General features: G+C 46.7%; 1 protein-coding gene across 4 annotated transcripts in view; it reads right to left on the bottom strand.

Moving 5' to 3' along the window:
- Positions 1-26,742, bottom strand: part of MAP4K3 (mitogen-activated protein kinase kinase kinase kinase 3) — a 2,398,077-nt gene that overhangs the window by 1,011,447 nt on the left and 1,359,888 nt on the right. For all 4 annotated transcript variants that reach the window (XM_069606874.1, XM_069606875.1, XM_069606876.1 and 1 more), the window contains one exon: positions 14,142-14,184. In XM_069606874.1, coding sequence (XP_069462975.1) covers positions 14,142-14,184 — 43 coding nt within the window. The remainder of the gene's footprint in view (positions 1-14,141; positions 14,185-26,742) is intronic.

The following is a 26,742-nucleotide window of genomic DNA, read 5'->3' as shown; positions in this document are numbered from 1 at the left end:
AGTGACCACGTTCTCCTTTACTCCCATCTCACCCTCTCTACCTCCTAGGCCAAGCTAACCCCAGCACTGCCAACTACCTTCTCGATTATCTGACCAATGCAGCGTGTGTCAGTTGAGGCTTTCGCACCACTTTCTCCTGACTCACACCCTGACAGTCCTTTCCATGCTCCACTCTGCTGTATCTGATAATCTTGATGCTCTTGCCCCTGTCATGAGGATCTGCTTGAAGCCCAAAGCCAAGTGAAATTCTTAGTACGACTCAGACCTTGTCACCCATAAACACAAGTACAGGGTGGCTGAGAGAAAATGGCGTGCTTCTGGTACATCCTCTGACAAACTGGCCTGCTGCATACTCCAGAGGCAAAACTGGCGCTCTGTCCGCACCAAGAAGAGAGCCCACATCCAAGCCAGCATCTCAGCGGCATCTAACAACTCAGCCCAACTCTTTAAAATCTGCAAGGAGCTGGCCCATCCTGCTGCAGTCTCTACCTCTCCTGTCCCCTCCCAGGCCCTCTGCACAGCCCTGGCTTCTCATTTAATCTCTAAAACTCAGGACATCCTGTCCTCTTTCTTCCTCTCCTCCTCCCCCCTCTACTCCCTGCTCATCCTCTGGCCCTTCTTTGGCCACCTCCCCTTCCTCCTCCTCTGCCTTTCCCCTGTTCTGCCCAAATGGGGTTTCCAGACAAGATTTCTGCAACCACTCCTTTGCCACTGGAGTCTTCCCCTCCCCCCTGAAGCATTCCCTTGTGCACCTTCTTCTTAAGACACCCTCTACCGACCCTTTCTGCCCGGCTAACTATCGGCCATGCTCTCCTGAATATCCGTGAAATCCTGCTCTCCAACCTTGATTCCAACACCCTGTGTCCTCATTTTACTTGATCTCTCTTCTGCCTTTGATATGGTCAACCATGCCATCCTGCTCAACCGTCTCCGTGATAACCTGGGCATCACCGATCAGGTCCTGGCTTGGCTACCCTCCTTCCTCTCTGATCGACCCTCGTAGGTCCAACTTGGTCCTTCCTCTTCTCTATCTCTACTTGCGGTGTTCCCCAAGGGTCTAACCTCTCTCCCTGGCTGTTTAACCAATACCATGTGTTAGGGAGAATTCTCTGTTTAGGCTGAATTTCCTAACCTAGCGAGTCCCCCGGCAGCTTTGCTGGATTTCTGGAGTTTGTTGTTTTTCTCCTGCCAAGAGTGAGTCTCTTTTCCTCACACTGTTGGAGATGATTTGAGGGGTTCCTTTGACTGTTAATGTGTTTTATGGTCTATGGGGTCTTTTACTCCATAGGGTCTCATGTGTTTTTACTATGTGTGTTACACAGCACCCTCAGTGCAGTGACACAGGTGTTATAGTGACACCCCACCATAGACTCCATACCCTGGGACTGACTACTGTCTCCCAGGGCATGTAAAGTCACCATTGGCTTTACTAGTCCCAAATTATGAACAGAAACCAGTACAAACCATCATATTGTGGACGTACTGGTCGGGGCAATTAGATTGCCCCGCAGTCTGTTATTCGAGGGGGCAGGTCTCCGTCCCCCCCCTGTTTGAGATTTGGCTGGTGGCAGTGGATACTACTTTTTATATTCGACCGCGAATATATCTCTATGGAATTTTCCCATTGTTCGAGGCTACCAACTTTATTTAATTCCAATAGCCTCGAACATACCGCTGGGTTATTTATTTAATATTAATTCACCGGTTGGTATTGTTTGCCAGAACTCGATTCTAAAATGGCGTTTGTGTTCTCTTCTGTGACTCCAACCCAAGTCGAGCCCTTTGTTCCACCTTTTGGCGGGCTTCTCCACAGAAGCCTCGAAAAGTGGTGCCACTCTGTCTGGGTACCACAGGAGGTGTGGGAGGGGGTTTAGGCACCCTGGACTGAGTTGCCTTGGCAACTCAAGTCGCACTCTTGTGTGATTGGCCCAAGTGGTGAGCTGGCCGGCTCACCACTTAGCATGTTTGATTGACAGCTAGGCTGAATGAATGGGGGTTTCTTGCATAAAAGCAGGGCTTTTAGGACTGGAAATTCAGAAGTCGCCACAGGACCTGAGAATCCGAAGAGGTAGAAGCTGAGCCGACCTGAAACGACGACACCACCGGTGGAGCCCTGCTGAACCGTCTCACCACTTCCCAACGACAGAGGAGATCTTCTTGCCGGAGAGTCTCTTCCCCTTGAGCTGGTGGGGACAACTAGTTTGCTTTTCTTTTTCGCCTACCAGGACGTCTAGTGGTCAAATTGCCTGTGCCAAGCACCCCGGCAACCGGATAGCCACTTACCACTGAACCGCGAAAGAAAGGACCACTCCTTTTAACTGAGAAACTCCATGGGTGGTTTCTTCCCTAGCAGCACAACAACCTCCTGCTTTCCTCCCCGCCGAGATCTTCTCTTCTGCCGGACGAAGCACAGACTCGCAACCGCTGCCAGGAACAACTGCCCCCGCTGGAGTGTTCTCACCATTTCAAGGTACTGTGTCCGCCTGGCCTCCCTTTCTATAGATTGCTACAAGGTGACAGTAAATCCTTAACCTTCTAGATTGGGCTGGCCTCTTGACCATCTAACTGGTCCCTTTCTTTTGGTCCAACTTCTTTCTGAACCTTCGAGACTTTTGTGCACTTTTCAACCGTGTGACCTTGGACACAATTTGTTCTGATCTTCTTAAAGTGGATCCGGCTTGCTGAACTCTAACTTCACGGTTTGATTCTGCCTTCCTCTCTTGCTGTGTTCTTTTGAAAGTGTTGGGATCTGTTTCAACTTATGCTCTGCCTTTCTCTCCCTTTGAAACCGAATTATTAGAGTGCCATCTGCGTTAAGCACTCACCGCTGTCTGAAAATAAGTGGGGCTTTACTTAAGACTTGTCTAAAAATTCTTGTAAGGGAGTGTATATACTTTAGTGACTGTGTTTTTGAACGTGCTTGAGATTAGTGCAAGTGTGTTTTCTTAGATGTGTTTTTAAATAAATAATTATATATCTTCTACACCAAGGCTCTGGCCAGTGTTTGCTTGCTCTACTGTGTTTACCTGCCCTATTGTGTATGCTCTGTATACTGCCTAACTCTTCTTGAGAGAAGTCTGACTGCACAGCCACCGCTACCAGGTAAATCATGGTGGTGCAGACTGCTATCAATTGAGTTTACTGATAACTCCTGTAGTCCTAAACTTTTTGCACTGGTCCCTAAGGGAACTGCACAGGTTTCTGTAGTCCTAAACTTTTTGCACTGGTCCCTAAGGGAACTGCACAGGTTTCTGTCCAACACCATGCACTTCTCGCCCACCGCATTGTCGCTCTCTGTCCCAACCTTTAGTGCTATGCGAATGACACTCAGCTCATTTTCAGGCTCCCTTCAGCCACCTCTTCTCCTTCTCTCACCTCTGGCTGTCTGTCAGCCATAGAGGAGTGGTGTGTCGCCAGTGATCTCTTCCTTAATGCCAGCAAGACCAAGATTCTCCTCATCGGCAAACCTGACCCCTCCTTTCCTGTCACTCTCGAGCCAGTCTCTCTGGCCCTCTTCCTGCTCCCACCAGTGAGGACCTTGGGGTCCTCTTCGACTCCACACTTTTCTCTCCTCACATCTATGACGTCTCTAAGATGTCACACTACCAGCTGCACCTCCTCAGAGGTATTCTTCCTTTCCTCTCCTTCCCCCAGAAGCTCACTGTCTCCAGAGCTCTGGTTCTCTCGAGGCTGAACTACTGCAACAGCCTCTTTCTAAATCTCCCTGCTTCTACGCTCTGCCCTCTGCAACTCATCCAAAACAGGACTGCGTCAAGCCCAGGGATCGCATCACTCCAGAACTGAAATCTCTGCACTGGCTCCCAGTGGATGCAAGGATTAAGTTTAAACCTCTCTGCATTGTCCACAAGGCCTTCTGGGGCCTGGGACCTTAAGACCTTCAACTCTCCCTTCCTAAATATCTTCCTTCTCATTCGCCTCCAACTCCCTCAGGGTTAGTCGCTTCTCCAAGCAGCAAGTTGGTGGTAGATCTCCTTCTTCTGCTAGGGCTTCCCTCTGGAACAGCCTCCCTGCCTCTCTGAAACTTGAGGAGAACCATCTCCGGTTCCGGAAGCACCTCAAGACCTTCCTCTTTGCTTCTGCTTTCTCTCCCCCTCTCCCCTAGCTGAATCTGAAAATGCACTTGTCACCTGGTTACCCTCTGATCTCGGGCACAGGTCCCCCACCCGCCAGTTGTACACCTGCACTGCCCCCCTGGCAACCCTGCACCCGGGACTGTTTCTGTATCCCTATAGCCCCTACTAGCACTTGACACCTGATGTCTGCACTTAGGCTTGCCACCAGCTGACTGTACTTTTATTTATTGTCTTTTTTTTACTGTTAGCCTATGTACTGCACTGCCCCCTCCCCTTTTCCCCTGCACTTCTCCCCTTTCCCCCCTCTATTGCACTTGCGCAATCTCAATGTCAGTTGGCCTAGTAGGATCGCTCTCTCCGTCTTCCCTCTGTCCCACCCCCCTTGCCCCGTCGTGCCTTGAAGCACTTGGTGTATGGGCACGTTATAAATGCCATATCATAATATATCAGAAAAGCTGCCTGCTACAGTTCCCTTGTCTATTTTGCTTATCCTTATGGGAAACTGATTAGTCCCCAAGACTGTCAGTACTGAGAGGCGGTGTCTCTTTTGGAATTTTTGTATTTTTACAATTGCACAAATCACCTTACAGTGAAGTGCAGTTAGGATACTTTGTATCATAATTTTTTACCTCATGGCTTTTTGGGTACTTTGACGATGTGCCTAAGACAAGCTGGTGGCAGCTGTGTGATTTGTACTATTATATTTTTCTCATGCACTTTTGCATTTACTGCAAGTGGCTAAAGGTGGCTAGCATCCCAAAATGGCTGTGCCACAAGACTTCTGCTTTTTCTTTTGCCATCTTATCCTTTGACCTTCTTCCGGTCTTCTTAGGTCAAGAAATGCCATAAATGGTTACAACTTTCAGGTGAAACTTGCTGCTTTCGCATGCAAGTGTGCTTTGTGTGTGAGCCAGAGGAGAGGGCTGGGACTATCTGGTCCCAGTTCACATCCTCTGACGCCCAAAAGTCTGTTCCTGGATGAATATGATGGCCAAGCGTTGTCCAGAATTGGACAGCCCTGGGATGTTTGAATGTTGCATATCTATAACATTGGTGGGTTTGGGGTAGCTCCTAGCCTAAATCTTGGATAAAAGGAGGTCTCCTGTAGCTATTCAACACATGATTGTTGGAACCAAGACTTTCTCAAAGAATAGCAGCCCGCACACAAACCAAGGATGATCCCTGCAGCAGACTAGCATCGATTCCAGTGACTGGCATGGTGAAGCCCTGCTCCCCTTCTGATCTCAGAAGACACTTGTTGGTGCTTTAACCACTGGAACAGTGGAACCAACCAGTCTCAAACCCTGCTCATGGATCCATGCTTTGGAAGCCTTTGGAAGTGCATCTAGACAACCCAGTGGTTCACCTGCTCCCTTTTGGCCACAGTGCTGTGGCCGTCGCCATTTCAAGCAGAGCGTTGGGACTCACATGATATTCAGCTTTTGCCATCTGTCACCTGTCCTTGCAAATTACAAGACTTCTCATGACAAGGGAAACTTAGCTGGGGCAGCCTCTGTGTTCACATCAAATGGTGCGCTACGTCCACGCAGCGTATCATTTAAAGAAAGAGGATTGGACCCTCTGCAGTAAAGCCCATGCAGGACAAGCCTGCAGTGTTGTGCACCGCAGTTCTGCAGGAGATACTGGCCATGTGATACGTCCAAGCAGCGTATCCTTTAAGAACTGAGGATCGGACCCTCTGCGGCAAAGCTTGCGCAGGGCAAGGCTGCTGTGTTGTGCACCGTAGTTGTTTGGTGATGTAGGGATAGTGGCGCAGAGTACAAGTACGCTGTGCAGTCATTGACCAGCAGCGACCGAAAGGTATGAAAAGGTGCAGGCAGTGGGAGCAGCCACTACTGCTCTCTACTTAACTGCCGGCCTTGCATGTACTTCTACTTACCGCCTGGCTTTCCCCTCTTGCAGTTAGCTGTACTTTGTGTTTTGTAAGTCCCTGCTGTGTCCTGAGCCTGCTGTGCCTCCTCACGGCTAGCTGCTGTTTTCTCGGTTTGTTTTTCCCCCTCTAGCTTCCCGCCCCACTGGTCACCGTTGGTTAACTGTTGTGCTCGCTAGGTCTGTTTTCCCCCTCTAGGTTCCTATTCCACTGTTGCTTTCCATTGGCAACTGTGTTTACTGTGTACACTAGGCTCTCTCCCACTATCTAGATTCCCACTCCACTGTGGTTTCGGTTGGTTACTGTGTATGTTGGTCCACTAGACTCTCTCCCACTCTCTAGGTTCCCCCTCCACTGTGGTTACTGTTGGTACTGTGTTGTTCACCTGACTTGCTTCTTGTTATGTTCCCTACTGTGTGATCACCCACACCCACTCCCCATCCTTTTCTGTGCATCTTGCATTGCACTGGGCTCGTCTCCCTCACACTCACTTCTTCCAACTTTCCTCCTTGCACACTCTATGGTGTTCTCAATTGCTCCCATCTTCTCCATCTGCTAATCTATTTCCTATCCGATCCCTCTCACTATGTCTTGAAGGAAAAATTGAAAGAGGGATATTATGGTGTCCAACTCAGGAAATCTAGAGCACCATATAGTGTGCAAGGAGGAAAGTTGCAAGAAGTGAGAGAGAGAGAGAGAGAGAGAGAGAGAGAGAGAGAGAGAGAGAGAGAGAGAGAGAGAGAGAGAGAGAAAGAGAGAGAGAGAAAGAGAGAGAGAGAAAGAGAGAGAGAAAGAGAGAGAGAGAGAGAGAGAAAGAGAGAAAGAGAGAAAGAGAGAGAGAGAGAGAGAGAGAGAGAGAGAGAGAGAGAGAGAGAGAGAGAGAGAGAGAGAGAGAGAGAGAGAGAGAGAGAGAGAGAGAGAGAGAGAGAGAGAGAGAGAGAAGCAAAACCCAGCAGAGCAAGTTAAGCAATACAGTTATTCATTCAGGCCTTCGAGAAACTCATCGATGAAAAACCACAAGTACCACACTAAAGAACCAATTACTTAGCTCTCAATTTTCTTTCTGATTGATGTTCCTCCCACCGATTCCTCATCTTTGATACCCCCACCCGCATGAGGCCGTGGGGTGCGGTGCAGGCTATTTATATTGACGTCACATCCAGACCCAAAGCAGAAGAGCGTAAAGGGCTCCCAAAGCCGCACAGTAACCCCTGGGGGAGAACATTTCAGAATGTGTGCTGCTGCAGCAGAAAATATCTAAGATGAGACATCTGTGGGAGGACACAATCCATTAGAACCCCTGTCTTTTGCCATGGGGCATCCAGGCTATTGCTGCCGGACTGCTTGGCCCAGAGACTTGGCAGTCCCCTTAGAGGTTGGAACATCTGCAGGGACTCTCTGCCTTTGTTACAAATATACTGAAGCCATCAAATGGCATCTTTAGGAGCTTTGCCTGTACATCCGGGGTGAAGCCAGACGTTCTCAGCAAAGAATATCTTCTAAACACTGTTCCAGTGGCCATAGCTCTGGAAACGTAGTTGGCAGTATCCAAGCCAGAGTGGAGGACCATTCCTCATATCAACTGCAGGGATGTGTTCAGCTGTCACGGAAATGACAGACCACAAACCAAAAGAAAATGTGGCTAAGGCGCAGGAAGCATTGATGAATCTCAGGCCAAGGCAGCCCGAACCAAAAACCTTTCTTCTCAGGCATTGAAGGCTTCTGCTCTCCCGATCTGGGGACAATGATGAAAAAGACACTATCTTCAGGTTTGCCATTGCTTCCTGGACAACTAAGGTTTCTGAGGATGCATGAGCAGACAGGAATTGCAGATCAGAGGGAGCTGCCCAGTGCTTCTTGGATAGATCCTGGTCCACCATTAAGATTGAGGCATGTTAAGGCCACAACTCCCCTCCACTGCCCGGTTAAAAGGCAGTAGTTTCTCTGTGTGAAACTTCATCCAGTAAGTTTGTGAACTCATACTGCACCTTGGGTAACCCTAGGGTATCCACCACCTCTAAAATCAGGTTCTGAAAATTCATCTGAGGTTTACCCAGGGTAAAAGCAGGGACCATGTCTAATTTTGGCGAGGCGTCAAGGCCACTAGCATCTTGTAGTTCAGAAGCAAGATCCACCAAGTAAACACCTTGCCCATAGAATTCCTTTTGAAGTCTCCAATTTCCCTGTGTGTAAGGTATCCAATCCAAAGGTATTGGGATCTCCATCATAATTGTCCTCCATTCGAGAAATGACTGCAATGCTCACGAATGGAGCATATCCCAGAGGAAACTCAGTGCTGATTAAGAAACGGGCGAGGCCAGAAGACAGACATCGGTAGACAAAGCAAAGCTGCCTCCAGACAGATTATCTTTTGTCGTGGCCAATGCCAAGGGCGGACAGTCACAATGTTTTCTGAAGTCTCTGCTGGTTCATCTGAGCACAGTGGACTCCAAAGGCACCAATGGGGGCCAAAGCTTCCGGTGCAGTGGCAAAAGCCATTGGCGCTGAGGCCTTGGCAAAGACGTCAAGGATCTTAAGCTAAAAGGCTTGCAATTTCTCAGGGCTGGAGGATAGGGTGGGGAAATCTACCTAAGGTGCCCGATCCTCTGAGGTGTCCCTGGCATCTTCCTCAATTAAGTACAATGAGGTTTTGAAGACCCGCCAGGGGAACAAGACCCCTTGTGGTGCTTTTTCTTCTTATCCTTGTGGACCGGGGACTGTTCTTTGGTATAGCGTTCCGCACCGGGTGACCTTGAATGAGTCCTTTTGTCAACCCTCTCCTTGTGGAGAAAGGAAAATCTTTACCTCCCACTCTTGAAGTTCCTTGGGTTAGATCAACTGTCATGACCCGCAATCCTGTGTGTCGTGCTCCCCTCCGAGGCAATAAAGATAGATCTTGTGAGGATACGGGATGGCCATCTGACGCCCACGGTCGAAGCAGGATTTAAAACCCTAGGACTTTGATTCTTGTTTTTCGATGTCATGCCGAAAACAAACAAACTTCAAAGAATCAGTGTTCCTAAAGTGAACATAGTGCACAGAAAAAAAACTAAGGCCACGGATGCGGGGTCACAATAAATACTGCCCTGACGTCATCTGGCGCAGAGAGCATGGAAGCGTTGGGTGAAGCCTTGCTACACCCTCTGGAATAGGAAATATTTCCAAAGAGCAGCTGCACTGGGAGATGGATATCAAAAATGAGTAATTCGTGGGATATAGATATCAATTAGAAACAGTTATAAGCAGTTTTTCAGCTGTAAAGATAGAAAAGCAAGTGAATGCAACAAATAGAACCAGTAAGTAACCAATAGTTGTAGTATAGCCTGAAAAAGTCCCAAACACAGATGACCAAAGCAAGACAAGTGAAGCAAAAAAGCTCAATTTACTTCAGGGAAAGTTCAATACAATAGCAAATATTGTGGTGTCCCATTGATGTCTATGGAGGAGTCTGTTGCATCTTTCCTAACAGTACCACAACTGCAGGCTCAGCAGTCACATGATCGCCAGTCTGGTTCTCAGGCAGCTAAACCAGCCTTCATAACGTAATGCAGGGCATATGGGTAGGTGTGCCTGGGCATCAGAAGTGTGCTTACTTCATCTTCAGCCAGCCTTATGGGCACTTGACAAACAATTGGTTCTTATACCTCACAGTAATCACTTAACATGGCGTGGGCTTATATGTCACAGCCCCAATGATGGCTGCCATTTTGCAATGTCCAAGGCCCATGTACGTCCACCGATCTATTCCTAAAATGCACTGGTTTCCACCCTGGCACCCCTGTTAAATTGCATTGTCACTCCAACTAACTGTGAACCCTGAACTGCAGCCAGGACATCAGATGAACCTGGGAGAATGGAAAAATGGATGTAGTGTTAGATTATTGAACTAGAAGGAAACATTTTGTAAGTTCTTGTCTTAGCATCCAAAATGGCATAATGTCAAATATTTGGGGAATTATAAATATCTCTATTTTTATTTAAATAATTTAGTGAAGCCATGCACAGCCATATGAAACATTCACCCACCCATTTATTTTGATGCTTCTTTTTAAGTATTTGCAACATCTATCTACATAACAGTGCCAATAATTAGACAGGGAATTATGTCACATTTTCAGTCCCCTTAGAGAACCAGGTTTGGAATCTGAAAAGCATTTGACAAACATTTTTCTATACAAAGCACTTTGTGAAATATTTACAAAACCCCTCAGGTTGACATATGACTGTATTCTCATATGGCAGGAAGGGGGATCACTACTGTTTAATTTGATTGTGTTCTGGGTGAAATGTATGTACAATTTGATTCCAGATATATTAAAAACCACCAAAAAGTGAATTAATAGCACAGAGCCTTTGATGCCATATGCAGTCCCACACAATCAAGGAGGTCAGCATGTGGACTTTACCTCTTGTTTCAACTCCAGCCTCTAATCGGCAGGATTCCACCAACTGCAATGTTCTTCCTCCCAAATCCCAAACTTGCAGCCACAGCATACTGCCACAACTTCACCAGCAGACTTACGGACTTACCGGCCTCACGCTTCCTCCCAGCCATCCTCCCTCACTCACTCAGAGCATGGCTAAAATGGAATTTGAGAAGGGACCACTGCTTGTTTTGCATCCCTTGCTTGGCAGCCATCGTCTTTTTTAAATTTGGGATACTGCAGCCATGCCATTACACAATCAAAAAGAAAAAAACAACGTATGGCCACCCGGGATAATATACTGGGGAGCTAATAGTTATAATCTGTTTTACAGCCATTGTAATGGAGCCACAGACTGTTAACTTGGTCCCTGGGTCGCAATCTGCATGTAAAGATCCCAGTCACAGGGGATAATGTTTAAATAATATTGGAATACTTAAAACAGGTGAGTCCACCACTAAGGTAGTCTCTTCCCCTATTAGGTGAGGAGAGCAGGGGCAATTACAGCCACGAGAGCAATGTCTTCAAGGCTCGATAGAAGGCAAGGTGGTCAGGAATGATGTTACAGCCAAAGATATTCTTACAAAAGAAAAACACAATTTGAAGAATGTGACAAGAAGCAATTTTTACAGCCATTGATTCAAAAAACAAGTACTTACATCAAAGACTCCACACATTTTCTACAACATCTCAGAGCCATCCCATTCAACAACAATAACATCATCTTCACGGTAGACGTGAAAAGCTTATATACATCCATTCCTCACGATCTAGGCAGAGGAGCGGTGGAGTGGATGCTTTTGAAAGAGGGAGAAATAGCTGCACAAAAGGAATTCATTATGGGACTTTTGGAATTCATCAGTAACAACTCGTACTTCCAGTTTAAGGACTTATATTATTTACAAGTTGCAGGCACTGCCATAGGGGCTACCATGGCTCCTTCATAGGCGAATTTGTTTATGTACAAATTTGAAACGGATCATGTCCTTAAGAACAATCTGTGGAATCAAGACCTTATCATTTGGATCCGTTACATAGATGATATTTTTGGCATTTGGAAAAACTCGGAATCTCACCTACTAGAATTTTTTTGATTACATCAACAGCATAGATCCTCGGATACAGTTCACATATGAATATTCACGCAAATCCATCCACTTTCTAGATGTGGAGATCAATGTCACAGAAACAGGATACCAGACAACGATATATCGGAAAAGTACAAACAGGAATAGTCTGTTGCAAAGACCGAGTTTCCATCAACCAAGCTTAATCAGAAATTTACCCTATAGCCAAATGCTCAGAGTAAAAAGGATTGTCAGCAACCAGAGCGAATACGAAGCAGCAGTAAAAGAAATGGCCAACAAATTTCTTGCACAAGGTTATTCAGAAGAAGAAATCACATCAGCAGAAACACGCACAGCCACACAAGATAGAGAACTACCTAGAGTAACTAAAGAGGATACCTTACCTCCATTAGTTTTTGTGTCCAAGTACTCATGCCAAAGCAATCGAATCAAGGCAATCAAAGAAAAATTGGAACACTAACATGTGACAAAAGGGTAGAACACCTATTTAAGGAAACCCCTACATTTGCCTACCAAAGAAGTTCCAACCTGAAAGACAGACTAATTCATACCAGACCCCCACAGAAGAGAAGCACAGACCGCATAGGCACATTTCCGTGCTTGAACTGCAGCAACTGTGGTTATATTATGAAAGGACAAACAATAAATCATCCCTACACCGGAGGAAAAAAAAATCAAACTTAAATGCTATGCCACATGTGATACGGCAGGAATCATTCATGGGATTAAATGCCCATGTGGTGTGTTTTATGGTGGCCAAACACAACGCACAGCGAAAATCAGGTGGAATAAACATAGGTCTTGCATCAGGAACAAGACTGCAAGCTCCGCGGTGGCAAGACACTGGCAGAATAAACAACATAACTTGGCCCAAATTAAATTTGTCATTTTGGAAAGAGTCCAAAGAAGGGAGAAACACGAAGATCTACAAAAAAGAATTGATCAACGTGAAACATTCTGGATTGACAGACTAAGTTCTCTTACTCCAAAGGGAATAAATGAAGAGACCAATTATATGTGTTTTCTCTAACATAGCCAAAATCACATGGTTTGCTTTAATGTGTTTTTTCCTGGAATGAGGTTTTTCCTTTATGAGACGTGGTATTATTTCAATACTGTTGCGAACATGCATAAAACATGAGTTTCTTCATTCTCTTTATATAATCTAACTACATGTACGGATTGTTCATTCTAATTTGTTGATGTTGTTTTCTTAATGATCATACGCGGGATTTTCTCCTCCAAATCAGACTTGCGATTGCAGTGGACACTTATTATTGTTAGCTTGGTGATTTACGTAACGAAAACCATATTGTAAGTAATTGAGACAACTCTTACTATAGCAGGTGCTAGCCCCGTGCAGACACAGATGCACATTCTCACTTTTTGCATAGCTCATCACTGGAGTTTATGACACGCATTTAGACAGATCGCCATGGCAACAATCCCGCCCCGCCCCCTGCGACACCGCAGGGCGGTGGGGCCCGAGGCGTACGTACAGCAGGGCGCTGCTGCCGATGCCCTGCCCACGTTCCCATGGCGATTTAAGTAAGCGTTGGTGCTCGCGCGCATTTCACTTTTGCTTTCCCGGGGGAACGCGATCGGTCCTGCATGCGAGTACCACAAATGGAGGTAAGAGTTCTGGGATTATGTTGCACACAACGGTGTTACCCGTTCTAGACACAGAAATACTTACATATTCCCCAACTCTTGTTCAACAGGAACATTGGAGTTTATATCCAAGAGTATACACAGGAGAGGACCACTCTAACTAAGCAGGTACAGAGTTCTGAATATAAGGGTGCCACATAATTTAACACAGAGTGATATGGCGATTTTGACATACTTTCTTTTATATCTCTCCCATTTTCTCCATTGATTCGGATCCTCCTGGGGTTTGTGCTTTGAATTTATTTTCAACAATTATTTGCATTTATGTTTTCATGGATATATAATTGATGTTTACAATGGAACAGTTGAATTCACTTAAGTATGGCCCTGAAGATGGTCTCACACCGATATGCATTGGCGTATGTGCTTTTTTGATAAATCAACGTATTTTTTTCGAGTTGCCTCATTAGAAGTGAATTAAGAGACATGAAACCTAGAAATGTGAATTAAATATTTCTTCTGGAAAATTATGTACCGTCTTTTTGCAATTGTTGATGCTATAAGCACTTCAAGAAAGAGTTGAATCAAATTGTGCAATCCTGCCAAAGGTAAACTGAGAGCACCTGTCTTAAATAGGGTATTTACATCTTACTTTTTCTTCTTATCTATTTAGCGAGATCCGGATGCCATAGGATCTTTTACAGACTGGTAGCTCCAGGTCAAAATATTTCCGTAAGAATAAATGACAATGAACATTTCCATTATTTAAGTATCAATTACTGTGGTGCCCACCAACACTTTGTACTTCAAGAAGCAATTTTGGCAACACAAGCACAATATATAACAGCTAAAAATGTAGCACAAACAGAAAAAGTTACACAATGGTGACAAAAGCATTAGTGGTTTAAGGGTTTGTAAAAGGACAAGGCAGATTTTACCGCTGGTTCAAAGCAACCAGGCAAAACCTTTGTTCGTTTGACAAAACATGAAATTCAGGAGCAGAGATGGGAAATTCATAAGACATTTTATTTACCTTTGGCGGCAAAGGGGGTGGTACTTTAGGCCTCATGGTGGAGCTAAAAGAAAGACAATATGTTAAACAATATAGAGACTGAACACATTTTGTGCATAGATTACATTTTGTTTCAAGTATGTAGTAGGCAATGCAGCACTTTCACATTCACACCTTCCTTATAATAAAAGATATGAATTTAAAATGTGACTCCTCCATGCTTGAAAAGGAGGGTGAGTGTGAATTTCAATTACATTACACATTAAAACGGGGATAACATTTGTTTAAGCTGTGGGGCTTGGAATCAGTGGGATTGCAGCACCTGCCATTATATTACCTGTATGATGCTCTAGGTTACAAGGCAGAGGGGCACAGAGGCAGGAGTCATCCTCAGTTTAATTACACAATCTGTTATACTGAAAATAGTTTGGTGGGCTCAGTGCCCCATTAAGAACTTTAATAAACATTTAAAAAATCATCCAGAGTTACTTTTACATTTAAAAATAAAACTGCGTGGTACGAGGCGGGCCTTGTTAGGGGCATGCCACTTGTGGGTGGGCGGCTCCTTCATGCCCCTTCTGGACCTGGAGGAAGCCCTGTGGCTGGGCAAGCTTTCACCTTTCCGCTACCTCCAACTGAAGGGGGTCCTCTCCGAACCCTCATGGGGGGGACACACTCAGGAGGGAACTCACAGACTTTGAGAAAACGATCATCTCCACACAGGGCTCCAGGGGGGTCATATCCCGTTTGTACAAGCTCCTCCTGCTCTCGATACCCAGGGATCCCCCGCCAGCACGGACACAATGGGAAAAAGATTTGGGTACGGCAATAGATGATAAAAGGTGGACTAAAATGTGCATCCGGGCCCAACGCTCAGCGACCTCCCCCCAGTACAGACACCAAGCTCTAAAGGTTTTACACAGATGGCACTACCCTCCACAGTTGATAGCCAGGATGAGCCCGGGTTACGACCCACGCTGCTGGAAATGCCGAAAGGCAAAAGGGGATTACATGCACATGTGGTGGTCTTGCCCGAGGGTACAGTCATATTGGGGAGAGGTCTTATCCTGGATAAGGGGGGGTGGGCCACTCTGTCCCTGGTTGCTTCTATTTGGCATTGAGGTGGGTGATGACCAGGAGGACACCCAGAGCCACATGTTACAGGTCATGCCAGGAGCTGCTTGGCCCAGAAGTGGAGGAATCCGCACATGCCTGAAGAGAGGGAATGGGTTGAGAAGGTTCGGACGATATAAAATATGGAATTTTTGACCCATGTCCTGGATGAATCCAGATCCAACATTGAGGAACTCTGGCTCCCCTTCTTTGAAAAGTACGAGCGGCCGACCTGAGGGGTGAGCCCTTGATCTGTCGGCCTGTTTGGGTTCTGAGCCAGGAGGAATTTGGGGACCTCATAGGTATCCGTTGTACGAGGCACACGCCCCCTCACGGGGTGCAGCTAGTTTGAGCCCAAGACTATGTGTGCACTAATCTATTTGGCAGCCAGAACTTAAATATTGCACAATGCGTCCCTGCAAGACAAGTTTGAAATTGGCACCTGTTCACTAGCTAGGGGAGGGTGGGGGATAAAGGGTTATTGTCTGAATGTTTTTTCTGGGAATGGTATTGAATTGAAATGACATGTTTGTTGTGATAACCTTAAAAGCTTCAAAGCAAGGTCTTTCAGTTTTACGTGTAAAGAGCACCCCCTACACACAAAACAACAAACCCACTAAAATGGGTCCCCATTTGCCTCACTGAGTGGGTTTTCCATCTGAAAGAAGGATAGGGCATGAAGGGCAATACATTACAATGAGTCAGGACCATTGTTTTTCTTTTACTCTGTGCTTCAGCAATTCTCAATGTGTTGAGCATACATAAGCGGTAAAAAGCAAAGAGCACAAAAGCCACGGCTTGGATAAACTTATCAGAAGAGTGTGTGATGCAGGCATACACTTATTTAAAGAGATTTACATTTGGCATATCCCCAAGTTTTAAAGGTTTTCTTCCATCCTAAATATCATGGTCTTGTCAAAAGAAGGTGTTCCAGAGAGGACTGCTAGAACCGGTCATCAGCTGGTTATGCCCATGAACTAATATGCTCTAGAAATGACTCCTGGCACTTACTTCAAACTTCCAGGACAAATAATAGGATACCGAATGGTGCACTAAGACACATCAAGTTCTTCCCCTGGTGCAATCGTGCCACATCATGTTTGTTTTGTTATCGGTAGGACTTTACGAGCTAATGAGAAGGCCACAAAGAGTTGGTCAGTTCTTCTGAACTCAGACGTCCTTGCGATGTAGAAGCTTAGAGTTTTTTTAGGTCTCAGGAGATAAAAACGTTTCTCTTCCTTAGAAGGGTGCAGTGGTGGGTAGAAGACCGGGAGGTCTATGGACTGTGATAGGTCAATTCAGAGACAACTTTTGGCAGGCTTCCACGTTTCACCCCGAGCAAGAATTTCTCACAAAAAAAAAACACAGAAAAGGCAGTTTTTGCAGCATAAGGCTTGAAAAATTCCCTCACCTTCCTAGCAGATGTAATTGCCACAAGGAAGGCTGTCTTTATGGAAAGGAGCCGCAAAGTGTGCATTGGCTCAAAGGGAGTCACCATCAGATAATTGAACACCAGATTAACATCACAATCTGAGACAACTAAGGGAGTTGGCTGAAACATACTTTCAAGGCCCTTCCGGAATTATGCCATCATCGGGGATCGAAAAATTTGAACCTTGATCTGGGGACCTCTTAAACACAGAGAAGGCCACCAAATATCCTTTGACTTTGGTGACCTGAAGGCCTGCTCAGACCAGTGACGGAAGGAACGCCATCACTGTAGTGGTGAGGCAAGAGATGGAGTCAATCTCGCATTCCCTGCACCACGCTTAAATCTTCTCCACATGAACGTGTATAACGATCTTGTAGCACCTCCTCAGAGAGGTCCCAGTCATATCTCATCCTCTCAAGAGCCACTCATGAAGATTGAGGGACTCAGGTGAAGCATCTATAATGATTAGTAATACACTCGTCTTGACATGGCTCAAGCAATAAATAGGATACACATACCTGAATTCTTCTCTTGATAAACTCTCCTCAGAATAAGACGAGAGTGGGGAAATACCTAGAAATCTCTCCGCAGACCGGAACTGAAAGATTCAGCCAGCGGTGGGATCTCCAGGGAAAACCCCCCCATAGGGGGAAAAAACCCTGTGTTGAGAAGAGCTGCTAGAGTTCGAGGTGTCCTGTCAACAGCTCCCCTGGTCTGGTCTGAATGTTTCTTCTCTCAAGGTGGCAAAGGTAGTTCACCCGGTCAGTATATACTAATTTGGATTTAAGAACAATAGCAGAGATAAATTAGGATCAACTGAAAAAGGCACTACCCTAACAGGGAATGAACAAAGAGGAAGATAAACTGGGAGATGTGGCTTACCCCGATGTATCAATCAGAACTCTCCAAACGACGGAGGCTGTGGACCCCAATCTATGAAGAAGGATGCTAGAAGAAGGCTGCCAAAGGACGGTAATGAGGAACAGAGAGTTTTAAGAGACAAATGGTACAAGATATCTGAAGCGAAGATCCCAAAGAAACTGATTTGAGCAAGCTTTACCCTTTGAGAAGGAAGGGGTGAAGAGATCTGTTCTGGACGTTCGTGGTAACAAGAAGCAAAGCGGGCGAAATCCCCTGAGGTCGTATCGGAGCTCAGATGTCTGAAAGTATAGAGGGAATAATGATCAGAATGGAAAAACCTCAATCTTCCTGCCACCCTGATTAGTGAGAGCCGGGACGCAGGAATACAAAAGGGACGTACCCGATAGCCGTGTGTTTGTTGTCAAGGGAGGCGTCTCCGCAATGCTGTGAAAGTAAATCGGTACGGTCCTTCGATTTCCCACCATAGCGCTAATAAACAGATTAAGACAAAGATAGATGATGACAAACTGAGATTCCCTAGACCTAGGAAAGGAAGGGTACTATAAGGATTAGTAAATAGGGAAACAAACACAGAGCGTGGCTGGTCTCGCTGGAGAGTAGCCATGCACAGGACTGCAGTCCGCGTATCCCGATATGCGTTGCGCGCGCTGGGAGACGGGGCCCCAGGCACGTCGGCGACTGCCTGGAACACTAGCCCGCCGCCTGCAATAGGAAAATCCTCCATGTTGTGGGAAGGAACTGCGCTGCTGCTTCACCGTGTTGCGCCATCTTATGGATTGTGTTCATCACAGCATCCGGCATTCCGACTGGGTTATGAGATCCGTCCGCTGAGGCAACTGAAGAGGTGGCCAGATGGTTGGTTCCACAAGCCCCCCCGATTACCACGTCCTCCTCGCCCAGTCCGGGCCATTCAGGATCATGGTTGCTCAAAACCTCTTGAGCCTCCTGAGACCCCAAGGGATGAAGGGAATCAGAGGGAAGGCATAGTGGACAGAGGAATTCCAATCCACCAGGAATGCATCCCGTAGTGCCCCCTTCACTGGGATTTCCCTCAAGGCAAAACTGTCTGCACTTAATGTTGGACTCTGTGGCAAACTGGTCCATCGTTGGGGTACCCCGGCAAGAGAAGAACTTCTCTAGGACTTCCTGGCGCAGTTCCCACACATGTGAGTCCATGCTCTGCCTGCACAGAGCATATGCCAAACTGTTCTCTGTCCCCGCCAGATGAATTTCATACACTCTGATCCAGTTCTCCAATAGTCAGAACCACAGCTGCATCACGTCTCTGCAGAGGGAGAGGGAGTGCACACCACCCTGCTTGTTCAGTTAGTGCATGGTGTTAGGGAGAATTCACAGAAATTTGCTTTTGAGGACTTGATTTCTTTTAACCTGGAGCGAGAGAGCCCCTTTTTCCCACTCTCTCATGTATTTTAATGAGAATTTTACCACTGTGTTTCTTTTGGTTATGCAGTCTGACAAACTTCATAGGCATCATCTTTTACATTGTGCCACACAGCACCTTCAGTGCAGTGGCACAGGGAAGTCCTCCAGATTTCCCCAAGGTTTAAATACCTTTCTCTGGGATAAACTACTGTTTCCCAGAGCAGTAAAGTGAAATTGACTTTACTTACCATTGTAACTTTCTAGACCCAGCAATCCCATCTTCAAATAGAGTGCAGGAGGGGTTACTTAGTATCCCCTTTGTCTAGCTTCTCATGTAACATGTTTTATGTTACCCTTTCCTCACTGAATGGCTGATGACTATGGTTTGCATTTACCGCGCCTGTACGCAGCTCCAGTAAAGCAACTGCGGGAGCCATCTTTTTCAAAATGGCGCAGAGCCATCTTTGACAAAATTGTCCCGGTCTTTTTTCTCCATGTCTAAGTGGAAAGGTCCTTTTAGAGATTTTCTCGGCGCGCCAAACCAGGTTCGGTCTCTTTGTTCATTTCGCCTTTGGTGGGATTCAGGAGTGAAGCCTGCCTCTGGCTCCAGAGTGTCGAGGGTAGGCAGGAAGTGAGGGAGGTGCCCGAAACTCCCTGTGCTTAGTCTCCTAGGAGACCCAAATGCACTCTGTGGTGATTGGCTGGCTGACTGTCCGGCAAGGACAGCCACCCTGCTGGGTGAGTGACAGCTAGGCTGGAATTAATGGGAGAGAACTAAATAAAAGGCAAGTCTTGTAGCTTGGAAGGCAGAGTCGACCACTGGACGAAGGAACCAAATAAGAGCTTGAAGAGGATGCCTGCTGCAACTCCTGGACCGTTGGTTTACCTGATGAAGCCCTGCTGCAGAGCCAAAACGTCAAGTTCTCATCGAAGAGAAGCCCCTGCAAGGACGACTTCTCCCTTTGAGATGGTGGGACTAATCAACTTCAAAGTAAGCCACCTTGACATCCATGTCGGAGCTTGTTGAATTTCCACAGAGTTGCTGCTGGAAACCGTAGAGCCAGGGAGAGGAACACCAGATTGTGTGAGTTGCTTTTAAGCTGGCCTAGAGCTTTTAGAAGATACTCATGACTCCCAAGAAGCAGGACTGACCAAGCCTGAGCCCCCTCAACAGAGTGCGGGACCCCAGAAGCAGGGAAAGCCCACCTCAACAGCCAGGAACCGCGTTGTTGCCATTTGCAGTTTCCACGAGAAGCTGAAACGCAAAACAGCCACTGAAAGTGAAGTTTGCCGGTTGAAAGTTTTGACCGTCCCAGTGCAGTGCAGGAATCCCCCGACGTCCTCCCTCTTGTCTATACGACTGAGGTCCAGGAACAGTGAGATCAGCAGAGCTGCACAGGAACAGAAGTCATCCGCTGCATCTTTTCTTCCATTTCTAAGGTACTGTAAAACAAATCTAAGAGAAATTACCTCTTACTGGGGAAGTGCTTGTAACTTCTAAAGCTCACAAGTCTAATCAGCTTGTGGCCCCACATTTGATTCTTCTTTTTATCAAAGACTCCTAAGAACTTGTGCAAAGACTGCGATTTACATACCAGAAGTGTTTCATCCTATACAAGACTTTTGCCTATTGACTTTGGCTTAGCCTATTGAATTGTAAGACTCTTCTAAGAGGATCTGAAAGTATTTGCACTGCTTAAGAATATTGGTGATCTTTTGTGTTCTAATAACCTTTGCCTTTTACCAACTTTTAAGATTGTTCTGAATGCCAACAGTAAGATATTAATGTCCCAGCACCCTTGTTATTGAAGTCAGCTGTGGGTGTAGGTTGTGTCTGTGGGCCATCCCAAAAGGGTCATTTCTGATTCAGAAACTCAGTATTCAAGTATATTTGTGTGTTACTATTATATTGCTACCTTCTAAAGAAGGCTTTATAACGAACTGATGAATTAATAATTGTTTATGCAAGAAACCTTGAGTGTAAGAGTTTATTTGAATACATGTAACTGTGAATCTTTGTGTAACTCCACTACTGCTCACATTTCCCCTCTTGAGATACGCCTGGCTGCTCAACACGCTACCAAAACTGTGTAGTACAAAGTTATACCAAAGGTTGGGTTGCCTATACCTGTAGTCCGAATTGCTTGTAGTGTTCTCAGAGGGTACTGTATTCAAACCTTTCCTAACTGTGTTGTCCGTCAGAATTAGGACATGCTTCCCCTCCAGAGATGGAACGAAGGCCCTCAGGGCTAACTCAAAGGCTCGCAACTCCAGGCTGTTGATGCACCACTTGGCTTGCATTGATGACCAAAGGCCATTCACCTGCAAATCCTCGCAGTGGGCGCCCTACCCATTCAGAGAAATGCATCCGTGACCACTCAGGTAATGAGCCCAAGGAGACCAAAAGGGGTTCCCCCCATGAGATTGTTGCTGTCTGCCCAGCAGATGAGTTTGTTGACCCGTTGTCAGAATACCTTGAGGGGATCCAAGAGAGCTCCGAGGTGCTGAGACCACTGATCTCCTTAGGAGCCACTGTAGGGATCTCATGTGCAGCCTGGCCTCTGACAGTAGAAAAATAGAGGAGGCCATGAGACCTAAGAGGCAGAGTAAGGAAGCTGCTGGTAGAGTGACGTGGTTCCAGAACAAGTCAACCATCTGTGCCAAGCTGTCTACTCTTTCCTCAGGAGAGAAGGCCTTCCCAATCCGGTTGTCTAGGACTTCCCCGATGAACTGAAGCCTCTGGACTGGTGTCACCTGGGACTTCAAGTTCAGGGAGAAGCCCAACCTGTGCAGAAGAAGACAAGTGTCCTCAAAGTGGAACAAACCCTGCCCCACTGACTTCCTTCTGATCAGCCGGTCGTCTAGGTGCGGGAATACATGGACCCCGGATCTCCTGAGATGAGCCGCGACTACCGCCATGAGCATGGTGAAGACCCTTGGAGCGGAGGTCCGACCAAAAGGGAGCACCTTGAACTGTCCCCCATGATAATCCTCCGAAACGTCCTGTGCTTTCAATGAACTGGCACATGGAAATAAGCATCCTGTAAATCTATTGACACCAGCAGGTCCTGAAGCTCAAGAGCACAGAGAATTTCTCTCAACGTCACCATCTGAATTCGTCTTTCCACAGGAACTTGTTCAAGGCCCTGGGGTCCAGAATGGGACGGAGACCTCCTCCCTTGGGTACCTGGAAATACCGGGAATACCAACCCGCTTTTCAGGAGGAACCTCTTCCACGGCACCCTTCAACAGGGCTCGCAGTTCTTCCTGGAGCTCCTGTCCCTGTTGGATCGGAGGCAGTGGAGTTCTGTCCAGTGGTTTTCCTAAGAAGGGCAGACAATAACCCCACGAACAAGCCCAGACATCAGAAGTAATTCCCTGCCACTGGGGCCAGTGCTCTGTCAACCGTCTGCCCACTGGTAAGTTGTGCGAGGAGCTGGGTTGCTGCTTGTTGGCCCATAGAACCCCCTCTGCCCCTTCCGAAGCACGAGAAACGCTTCTGCCGTTGCCTGGGTGGTGGTAGCTTGCTTTTCTGTCATAAGGCATATATCGCCTGTAGCCAAATGCCCTAGAGGCAAAGCTGAAAGCAGGCTTGGCCGGCTTCGCGGCCAGGCCTAAAGATTTAGCAGCGATTATGGATTCCTTAAATTTCTTCAGTGAATCATCAGCCTTTTGACTGAACAAGAAATCGCCCTCGAAAAGGCACGCCAAGTAATTTGGCCTGGACATTAGGCAAAAAGCCTGAATATTTTACGTAGGCCTGCCTCCTCAGCGTTAATGCCGACGCCAGAGATTGGCCCATATAGTCAGCGATGTCCAGGCCTGATTGCAACTGCCTGCCCACCTCTTTCCCCATCAACCACCAGCTGTAGGAAGCCCTCATTCATTTCTCCCTCAGGGACGTACTGTGCAGCATTCTCCACTGCAGTCCAAAGACCAAATGAATATTTTGCAAAGCCACTAGTCCCATTAGTAGCTTTAAGGGCCATACTGCCCAAGTGAACACCTTTTTGGCCAAGGCCTCAACCTTCTCTGCTTCTCTGTCTGGCGGTAAAGTGGAAGTTGAAGAAGCTGGTCTGGGGGAGAGGGTAGCAACTTGCATAATGAGCCCTTTCGGAGAAGGTTGAGAAGAGAGGAATGATGGCTCTCGTCTAGCTGGCCTATACTTCCCGGATATGTTGGAACTAACCGGGGGGAATTGAACAACGGTGCCGCCACACAGCGGTCAGAGGGTTGACAATTGCAGGGTTTAAGGGCATATTGCGCTCTGTCACCAGACCTTCATCTAAAAATATATCAGCGAGGTCATACCCCTGCACTGGCACTGCTGTGGATTGCAACCCTAGGGTGTTAATGACCCTTTGAACTGGAGCCCTGAACTTCGAATAGTTATGGGTATAGGGCTGGCTTTGCTGAAATCCAAGTCCGGTGAGGTATCCAAACCACTGGCCTCATGGAGGCCTTGAGCTAGCTCCAGCAGCTGCCTATGGTCTTCAAAGACGAGAGAGGGAGTGAGGGAGAGAAAGGGAGAAAGAAAGGGAGAAAGAAAGAGAGAGTACAAGAGAGAGAAAGAGCGAAAGATCACCCGCACCTACAGCAGCATGCTTCCTGAACATCTCAAGCACGGTGGTCTTAAAATCCTACCACTCCTGGCGAGTGGTTGGTCCCGTCGACAGCTTATCTTTTTCCGTCAACGATGGCGGTGATGCCTCTTCTTACAGGACGAGGAGGAAAGGCTCCTTCAATGGGACCGTTTCTTCTTTCGCCAATGTTTTGTTGGGGGTGTGCTAAAGACCAAACCATCCACTGCATCAGAGATTTTGAGAGCGATCAACCCAGCAGGTGCATAGCAGCCAGATTGCAAAGGGATTTCAGCTGCATTTTGGTGCACGACGCACACTCTTCTGTCCTGTGACCCATGCAGAAGCACCAGAGGCATACCTCATGCGGGTCAGTGATAGACATATTGGTGTAACAATCGGTACACCGATTCAAGCCAGAAACCTATGTGACGGGCATCTCGCGTGGAGGAATTAGAAAATGTTTTATTAAAAATTCTGTCAAAAACGTCGAATAAGTCAAACACTTGACCTTGTTCGGAATCAGTGTGACAGTACCAAGAAAGACGGAACAACGATCGACGGCCGAGTCGAGGTTCTCTACGCCCACCGGTCAAAAGATTTTCTGAACCATTGAAGCTTGCTGGGATATCTATCAGATGAGGAATCATCGTGAGAAAAGCAATCCATTGAAACAACGTTATCGGTAAGTAACTTCTCCTTCAATAGATTGCATTCCCCATCTGGCAGATACCCAAAGCGGTACAGCGTAGAGAGGTGGGATGGAAGTCTATATGAGAAAGCTTTGTAACACCGCTCTTCCTAATCGGAAGTCAGCCCCACAAGCCAATGCCAGGCTATTTCGTGAACATGTGAAGCGTTGTCGCTGCTTGGCAGATCTTTCACTGGCATATCCCTTTGCCATGGAGAAGAGGTGGCTACAACCTAAGTCGAACCTGCCCTGATGCCCGACAGATTGCTTTCCTACCTTCTCATGGCATTCCACAATACAGAGTCTATCAAACCGTAAATTGTCTGTTTAGACACCATGTACGGGAAGCATGGTATCACAAGTATGACACAGACACAAAAGATACAATTTGTAAAACCTTTATAAAAGCTTTTGCGTTTGGAAAAACTCCTACTTTGCCCTATAACTAGGAAGGGAGTAGTCTCAACCATCAAACGATAAAAAAACAGTCCTAGTGGAGTCTATCAAATCAAAATGGTCTATGCTATATTAAGAAAAACAAAAAAGAATGCCTGCCCTATCTCTTATACAAAAAAGTGTATAAAGGAGATAAGAGATAAGTATCTAAGGGAAAATTAGTGTTCAAACAAATAATAAATGTGGCTGAATGAGCTCTCCTCCCCACGTCAGACAGCATGGAATAGGGCGGTCCCCGTAGGAAGGATTACACTTGGGCTCAGGGATTTTAACACAAACAGTTCAAAACGTAGATCGAGGATCACCTGCCTTCCACGTTAAAGTCTCTATTTCCAGCATTTCAAACAATCTTCAACAAAGTTGCCGTCGGTCCCCCTGTGTAGGGCTCAGACCTTTCACAACAATCCTCACAGGGGCTACCTTCCCCAAGCTTATAACACTTCAGGTCTCCCCAAGTCTGGCTCAGACCACTTTCGGATGTCAAAGACTTTCTAATGTGCGTGGCTTTCTTTACAAACCTCCGCAAGACCACTGACTCAAATTTCAACGTTCAGCTTGTGACCATCCCCTTCTCTCGGGGTTAATGTTGAAGATTTTGCTTTTACAGTTCATTCACTTTATTGCTACAAAAATGTACCTTTCACAGAAACTTTCGAGTGGGATACTTCCTTTCGATGCACCACTCCGTTACGCCGTATCGCTGATCTCACAGCTGTCCTTACTTCAAAGTTCATTCAGAGGTCTGCTTTTCCTCACATCTCATCCACACGCATGCAGCCTTCACTTGTGATATAAGGTTACAACTTCAATCTTTCCTTAACACGCGCCGGTCTCAGGTCGTTTGCCAACTCACCGACTTTGCACGTTTCTTTCTTCTCTTTACAATGTTTCAATTCACGAGTCAAGGTTAGTACCACAGGCTTGGCCTCACCTCCCCATCTCTGCCTTTCACCCGCAAGGGTCGCTGGCCTCCTTGAAACACAATGCAGTCTTCTGCTTTGGGATTTGGCCTTCTCCACGTATCTTTCATGGCCATGTGGAGGCAACAACCTCCTGTAGGCAACTCCTGGGGTTCTTGACCCACTGCTCTCGTCCCTTTGTCCATCGCTCTACTCCTGTAGGTTTGCCTTCACCCCAGAAGTTCTGCTCTTACTCTTGTTCCACCTTGCCCAGAGTGTCTCTCTAGGTTCTGCCTTTAATTGGTATCAGGTGTATTCACTACAACTGAAGTGCCTGATGTTGCCTGACCGGATTAGTGAGACATGTCCAGTGCAATGTATAAGAGTTAGTCTTGTTACTCTCAGTCACTTCCTAGGCCAAGTGTTTTTGTAGATGGGCGGTGGGGTGGAGTTGGATGGGTTAGTTGTACAAAAAAGGGGGGGGGTTACTGTGTCTCACCATCGCCTGCCTCACCCCAACTCCTGGAAGACCATTCACCCATTCACCCAGGTAGTGCTAACGCACTGGTCCACCCCAAGGGTGTGGATCCAAAGGCGATACCTGTGCCCTGGCTACCTGCGAGAGAGATCCCTGGGAACTAGCAGGTGAGACACCCTTTGGTTTCTCATAATCATCAGACCTTTCTTCGACTGCGAGAGAGTATGTAGCTTGCGAACACACTTTGCTGACGTGATGGCCACCACGAAAGCAGTCTTAAGGTTAAGCAACCTGATAGAAGTGGAATGCATGGGCGCAAACTAAGCAGCCGTCAAAAAGGTATGCACCAAATTGAGATGCCAAGCCAGAACCACAAATGGCGTTGGCAGAAACCTATTTACAAGCCCCTTCAGACATTGGGCCATCACCAGGACTGTAAAGATCCTTGATCCATTAACCTTTTAACCTCTTAAACACAGACAAAGCCACCCCAACAAAATTTGACTCTGCCTTTTGAAAAGGCCCAATGAGGCCAATGACCGAAATAATTCCATCACAGTGGTAGTGGGGAATGAGATGGGATCCACCTCGCGATCAATACACCACACCTCAAAACTTCTCCACCTGCCTGTTTAGAGAAACCTAGTGGAAGGCCTGCATGCAGGCAGCAACACCTCAAGTGCTTCTTGCGAGGGGTCCCAGTCATCA

The sequence above is a fragment of the Ambystoma mexicanum genome, chromosome 4p, assembly GCF_040938575.1.
Source record: "Ambystoma mexicanum isolate Mex_15411 chromosome 4p, UKY_AmexF1_1, whole genome shotgun sequence".
NCBI lineage: Eukaryota > Metazoa > Chordata > Amphibia > Caudata > Ambystomatidae > Ambystoma > Ambystoma mexicanum.
This window is presented reverse-complemented; position numbering and strand designations above follow the sequence as displayed.